General features: G+C 41.6%; 1 protein-coding gene across 1 annotated transcript; it reads right to left on the minus strand.

Moving 5' to 3' along the window:
* Window positions 1–483: 483 nt before the first annotated feature.
* Window positions 484–4,995, minus strand: LOC308303250 (nucleoside diphosphate kinase A-like). Its single transcript, XM_080747578.1, has 5 exons — window positions 4,894–4,995; window positions 3,238–3,367; window positions 2,168–2,269; window positions 1,461–1,573; window positions 484–951 (listed from the first exon to the last, which is right to left on the minus strand). Exons 2-5 carry the CDS (start codon window positions 3,361–3,363, stop codon window positions 837–839), a joined length of 456 nt encoding a protein of 151 aa, XP_080603704.1. The 5' UTR covers window positions 3,364–3,367; window positions 4,894–4,995; the 3' UTR covers window positions 484–836.
* Window positions 4,996–7,044: the final 2,049 nt, after the last annotated feature.

Genomic DNA, 7,044 nt, shown 5'->3' on the forward strand with positions numbered 1-7,044 from the left:
CAAAACCTCCTAAATCCACTTGAGCTCCTTTTCCCCGAAAATGTCCATTTTGGAGTTAGGTTTCGGCCCGACAGCAGAGATGCACATTAAATCCAAATTATAGATCTGGCATCTGCCACTTGAATTAAAGAGACTTCAAAAAGGGCCCGTCAGCTTTAAACCACAATGTAACAGTTTTCAAGAGTGTTGCACAAATGTCAGTAGCATTACAAAGTTATACAATTAAAAAACCCTACGAAGTCCATTTCCCCCCCACTAGTTCCCATTCTAAATGAGTTTGTCTTATATCCAATGCCAGTGCCACCATTCCAGAGCCCCCTCAGGACCATTTATAGAAACATTTTCAGCACTAGGATAATACATTTTTAGTAGGTAGATCTTGTTGAGCTGGGCCATTTTAAAAGTAGTCAAAGAAGCGTGGGCACCCATGATCCTAATTGATCCCCATGTTGTCCATGCATGTGAAAGATAAAGCCACAAAGATGGGAATGAGTGCTTTTTTTATTGGAAACTTGTTCTCCATTAAACAAACATGACATACATTTTCTGTATACCTAGGGAATGCAAATGTTCATGGGGAAATGGAAGTCAGGAATGGAACCCGTACTGTTCATAAGGAATGGAACCAGCAATACACTGACAACAGGCCTACAAAGAGACCAATCAGGTACAGTATGATGATAAGGTACAACAGGAATGTGAGATGTCAAAAACACCGATTTACAAACTATCCCTTTTTCCTCCATCCTCCAATGTTGGTGGGGGAAACCAGGCTTGGAGGCAAGTGAACCAGTCCTTAACCAGTGTATAAGGTCAACGTCGTGGCCGGAGCAGGCTTAGTAGATCCAGTCGTGCGCGCAGGGTTTCCAGCTCACCAGCTCCTCTGGCTTGAACCACAGGCCGATTTCCTGCTTGGCACTCTCTACTGCGTCACTGCCGTGGCAGATGTTCCTGGACAAGCAAGGGGCAGAAGACAAAGAAACGAAGTGTTCATGGCGGTGTTGATTTTGGCTGCAAATTTTGATTTTGTTTTAGTCGTAGTCTATTGAATAAAATCTCATTTGGTTTTATACATTTTTTAGTCACCTAAAATGTTTTCGTGTTAAGTCTAGTTTTAGTCGACTAAATCTGCAGTTGATTTTGTGTCGACTAAAATGTATGTTTGCGGCGCCTTGATGGCGTCTTAATGCCTGATTTTACAGTTGTTTGCATGCTGAAAATAACCAAACGAAAAGACTTGTCTTTTGGTCTAGTTTTTATTTGTTGACAAAATTGTCAATATATTCAGTCTTAGTCATCATAGCTTAGTTTTTAGTTCTTATTTCGTTTTTTGTAAAAAAGGTACCGTAGTTGAAAATTATTCATCAGAGTTTTAGTCAATGAAATCAACACTGGTTCATGGCAACAATCGAGCCAAGAGATGAAGTGCCGGCATCTCAACGTTACTTTGTGGCCCTTACCTCCCGACTTGGATGCAGAAGTCTCCTCTGATGGTGCCTGGTTGGGACTCGGCAGGGTTGGTCTCACCCAACATCACCCTGCCAGTCTTCACTGCCCCCTTGCCTTCCCAAACCTGGAATTAAAACCACAAGGGAGATAGGAAATTAGCTTTTTAAACTTTTTATTTTTTAAGTCTATCATTTTGTCTAGGTTATTAACACATTTAGACCTGAACTTATCATTTTGTCTAGGTTATTAACACATTTAGACCTGAACGCAAATCTGTGATTTGAACCATTATTTTATGCTTAACTATTTAAAAAAAATAGCAGATGTACAAGCACCAGATGTACAAGCACAGTGTGGCACCAAGTGCCCTGCTGCGAACTTGTAGATCTGCTATTTTTGAAAAACATTTGTGCTTTGAATCTTTCAACATTTTTGACCCGATTCTATAAATGTCTTCTAAATCAGTAGTTCTCACAACTTTTAAGTCAAGGACCCCATCTCAAAATAGGTTGTTCCAGGGACCACCCAGAAGCAAATATTTGAGTTACTAATGTTTGCTTTTAAAAAGATAGTCCAAAAATGGCAGATCTACACGCTCGCAGAGCGGCACTCTGTGCTGCGCTGAGCTTGTATATCTATTTTTCAATAGTTAGACTTCTTCAGGCACCAAGTACCTCAAGGTTAACACCGCCCATCTATTTGTGTTTCCCCATCTTACCATGGCAACTACTGGGCCAGAGTGCATGTAGTCGACAAGGCCGGCGAAGAATGGTCTGTCCTTAAGGTCGTCATAGTGCTGCTTCAGGAGGTCTTCAGAGGCCTGTGACGGAGAGGAAACGAAAAACAAAAACTATTACCATCTTTAGACAAAATCCTCTACCAGCTGCACAGGGGAAGTACAAGTTAAACCACACATTTACCAGCATAGCCTAATAGCATCTCTCATAGCCCATTACGAGTAAAAAAGAAAAAGAAAAGATGCAACCTAAATAGGCCACATAATAGAAGTGAGAATGACTTGGCCACAAGCAACTCCTAGATGCCAGTTATGCCATCTTTCATCTACAGTTGCAATGCCAACCCTTGACAGCCCATTCATCCAAACAGAAGTCTGATCTGATAGACGTTTAACACTACAATATTCCAGCTGCAAGGAGCGCTTGGATAATCATATTTATTTTCTGACAAGTTAGTTTCATAAAAATCTGTAGACATGTTATGAGCTACTCAATACATTCCATGTAGGCAAGTTTGGGAAGCGCTCGTTGTCCTGCGTCGCACCCGTTTCAAAAGTGCACACAATGCAGGAAGCAGTAGGACGATTGAAAATGGATGCTTCCAAACTAGACATTTTGAAAACAATCACCTGCACAGAATTTGACACGTCTACTGTTACTTTTTATGAAAAAAAATTAAAAAGCAAATACAAAGGATTATTCAAGCTTTACATACAGCTGCAATATCGTCAAGTTTAATACAATCAGATCAGACTTCCTCATTTGGATGAATTGGTTGTTAAGGGGTTGGTATTGAAACTCTAGATGCCAGATAGCTGCGAGCAACTCTTAAATGCCGTTTTATCCAAGACTTGAACCTACAAGCCTCAAGGACAGACGCTTGCACGGCAGGATAACTGCTGACACTTGATGCTAAGAATGCTAATCTGGTCTCAGGGCTCTAGCGGTCTTAAGGTACTTCCAAGGACTCATGTGAATGACTTGCACGACAAATATAGCACGTAAAACATGTTAGCTTCTATATGATAACTTAAAAGCAGATTTCACTTACATGTGTCATTTTCAAGCCCACGAGTTTGAAGCCCTTCAACTCAAAACGCTTGATGATCTCTCCAACAAGTCCCCTGTGAACGCCATCAGGCTTGATGGCGATGAAGGTGCGTTCCTCGTCAGACATGATTCTGAAAAAAAAAAGAAAAATCAGAAAAGACACCAACGCATCCTGTATGAGGAAAAACGGGACCCCAATTTAAACAAGCTCAAAAACCTTCTTTTGGCATTTTTAATCCTTATAGTTGACCTTGTATCAGTGAACTCTGAAGTCTGAACTGAACTATCCTGTCCCTTTTCCTATGCAAACTTCTAAAGCATTCAATCAAAAACTGCTCACTCACGGTTGTTGAGCACATCTGGCACAGTCTGTCCTGGGCTGGCCAGATGCCCCCGACCCCATCACAAACCAAACTACATGAAGGTTAGGGTTACCCCCCCTGCTACTTGCACCACATTAGGATCACTGTCATGTCTTAAAGCCATCCGAGCAGGTTGTGTAAACCTTGATCCCTTGGTTGGTTGGGGGATGTCATTCAACCAGCCAGTGACCCAGTTTGCGCATGGGCGTGGGTTCAGCGCATGCGGAATGTGATCTTGGAGCGTTGACTGCTGCTGGTAATGACATGTAGCCCAGGACCACAACAAAAGAGGGACCACAACAAAGAGACCAACCAACCAAAGAGAAATTAGACGTTTGCCCAGGAGCCAAACTAGTGAAAACAGGGGATCTACAAGCTCCCAACTTGTCACTTCGTGCCACATTGTGAGCTTGTATTGTACATAGGCCTATGCAGTTTTCACTTTAACATTTGTTCCAATTAATGGATTTTTTTTAGCTTGTACATATGCAGTTTTCACATTTGTTCCAATTGAATTGATTGTCATTTATTAAAAAATATATACTTTTTAAAAAAAAACATTGCATTATTTTTCTTTTTTAATTCATGAAAATCTTAACTTTGGAAAATATTTGAAAATGTTCAAGACAAGTTAAAACATTTAGGAAGAACAAAAATAAGGGACCCACTAAAGTGTGTCCGCGACCCACAAATGGGTCCCGACCCAGTGTTTGGGAACCATTAGTTTGGCGCATGCGGAATGTGACATGTAGCACAGGCCACACAGCCCGACCGGCACACTCAGTGCACAGCCCTGACCAGCTGCACCGGCCACAGAGACAAGACCCCAGCCAGCTGAACTTGGCACTTGGCCATCATCTGTCAAAACTCTACGGTATGCGACAGGACAGTGAGTCATCAGGATCGATCACAAAAAGTTCCCACTAATAGTACCATTAGCCGGCGTTCTGGCCTAAATGGCACAGAACCACATGGTCCCTTTGTTAGCACGATAGGACACTATGCACTACTCCGTCGCTAAGGGTACAAATGGGAGAAGAGGTTATGTTGATGAGGTAGAACGATCAGAGCAAATAAAACGTTGCCACACAAGCACCTTTTGTTAAAAATCTGAAGTTTGCTCGTCATGCTAACGCTAAGGAAACACCCGACCAACAAAGGCTCTGCCAGACTGCCACGCAACCTGGGATCGTCGTTAAAGTTCGGAACAAGCGCCGTACAGTCAACGATGCGATCAAAAGTAAATGTGCACGAAGCGTCACGTATTGAATAAAAAGTTACATTTTTGACAGTACCTTTAACAGTGAGGCTCCGGTTGTACTTGAAGCGACGGTCCTGCTACTCCGGCTGACGTGGTAAGAAGACCCACTGAGTGTGCGCGCCTGCCTTTTATACCGGCAGGGCGGAGCTCGGCTGGCACAAAGGGCACTGGGCACTAGTCTAGCTTTTGTTTCCACAAACAAACCCACAGAAGACGGAAGCACAGATTTATGGCTCATAATTTGGATAGGCTATAATCTGGATATAATCTTGATATTGCTTTGAATAGGCTATATAGCTTTTGTGTTATTTGCCTGCAGCATGCATATAGCAGCTCTTGGTAGAGTAGGCCTGGCTATCAGTCTTTTTGTTCATATGTTTCTGTTGCTTTTTATTATTATAATTTTTTTACAAGATACTTGGGAACAGATGGGCAGCTTTAGCTCTTCTACTGTGCATTCTATTTTTCTCGAGCTCCCCCGCTCGCCAGTGTTGGACAGTAACTAGTTGCTGGTAATATATTACTGTACAATTATATACCCAGTAAGTAGTAGTGTAAGGGATTTACTCTGCCAAAATAGTAATATTATACCATATTACTTTGTAAAAAAAAAATAGCCTAGTTACATATTACTCTGGTTTTGTCGGCAGTCTTTTGAAAACATTTTGTTTAAAAGGTCAAGAGAGATTGCTGCTATATTTTACAGCCATTTTGGCTGATTGTTGACTCTTATTATGATTTATAAAAAATTAGATACAGTAAAGGAGCTGCATGGCTAAACAGATTGTGTTGTTGTACATCTTATACGGTACATTTACATTTTTTGCTGGTGGGGGGGGGGGGGGGGGGGAGCAATCTAATGTACCGGTAATATGTTAATATATTACTCTTGAGTTGATTCCAAGTATTAAGTAATATAATATAATTACTTTTTTAAGGAGTAATATGTAATAAGTAACATATTACTCTCCTATCTCATTAAAGGAGCTATAGTCAACTTTTTCTTGAAAAACGGATGCTAAAATAAAAATGTTTCGAAAATATTTTATAAAAAAATAAGCTTCATATATGTGTTTCTATTCAAAAATTACCACAAAAAGCATAAAATAATGATAAAATAATCATTTTGGCCATTGTCAGACGGACCGACACTTTGTTTACATTCTAGTCTATAGACTAGGATGTAAACAAAGTGTCGGCCCTACAATGAAAAAGTTGACTATAGCTCCTTTAAATTTGCTTTGCAAAGTGCATTGAACCCATTCACACTCCGATCGCAGAGGAAACAAGGCAGCGAAGCATCAACTTGCTCATTGGGAGCAGTTGGGTTCCGTCAGTGTCTTGCTCAAGGACACTTCGACAGTCGACACTAACCCTAACCCAGGGGAGGAATGAGGGATGAACCAGGAACCTTGCACCCTGGCCACAATAAGACTTCCGGTTGGTTCTAGCGGAAGTGGCGGAAGTGCTGTGTTTAACGGAAGTTGCGTCATGCGTTGAAATTCTCACGGCGGAAGTTGAACGGTCTCTGCTTCATATTGTCACCAGGCTTTTCTCTTCGCAGATGAGTAAGCCTGGCTGCGCGAGGCTATAGGAACCTTGTGATTCCAAAGCAGCTGCTCTACGTCCTGAGACACTTGTGGGTGGCCAGAGACTTTAGAAATGAAATGATGAAATTCAATTGCACATGATGCAAGTATTGACATCTGCTTTGTGTAATCCGTTTTACTTTTAGCTATATTTAACCTCACTTTCTCTTTTGGATTGCAATAGATAATATTAGCCCACAACAATTTGTTTCATTTTCCAATGGCTAGAAAGTGCCCCTGATTTCTCACATGGCCCTCTTCTACCGCCACCATCAGGCCGATTTTTGCAAAACACATTTTTGGACACTGCTCCTACAGATTTTGGCCTAAAATCATGCGAAGCAGTACACAGTATCTCAACATGGATCTGTCCCATTTCCCATATTCCCTACCGATTGGCTACGACTGCCTTCTAAAGTTTGTGTATGCGACGTGACGGTTGCTTATCTCCCGTTTAGGGAGTCTTCATGGTACAACTTGGTACAACTTGTCCTTGTAGACGCCCTGCGCCAAAACCATAGCTATACGGCCTAAATTCCTCTTCAGCTAATGATGATGAACCTACACTTGTCCCTGTGAGTCTGTTCAATGGGCCT

This window comes from Nannobrachium achirus, assembly GCF_963921795.1.
Source record: "Nannobrachium achirus genome assembly, chromosome: 18".
In the NCBI taxonomy this organism is placed as follows: domain Eukaryota; kingdom Metazoa; phylum Chordata; class Actinopteri; order Myctophiformes; family Myctophidae; genus Nannobrachium; species Nannobrachium achirus.

What these genes read in the sequence shown, in the direction of transcription:
- LOC308303250 (XM_080747578.1), bottom strand. Translation starts at nt 3,363, where the DNA reads ATGTCTGACGAGGAACGCACCTTCATCGCCATCAAGCCTGATGGCGTT. An exon ending in CTGGCCCAGTAGTTGCCATG is followed by an intron (nt 1,574 to 2,167) that starts GTAAGATGGGGA and finishes TTTTAATTCCAG; the next exon opens with GTTTGGGAAGGCAAGGGGGC. An exon ending in TTCTGCATCCAAGTCGGGAG is followed by an intron (nt 952 to 1,460) that starts GTAAGGGCCACA and finishes TTGCTTGTCCAG; the next exon opens with GAACATCTGCCACGGCAGTG.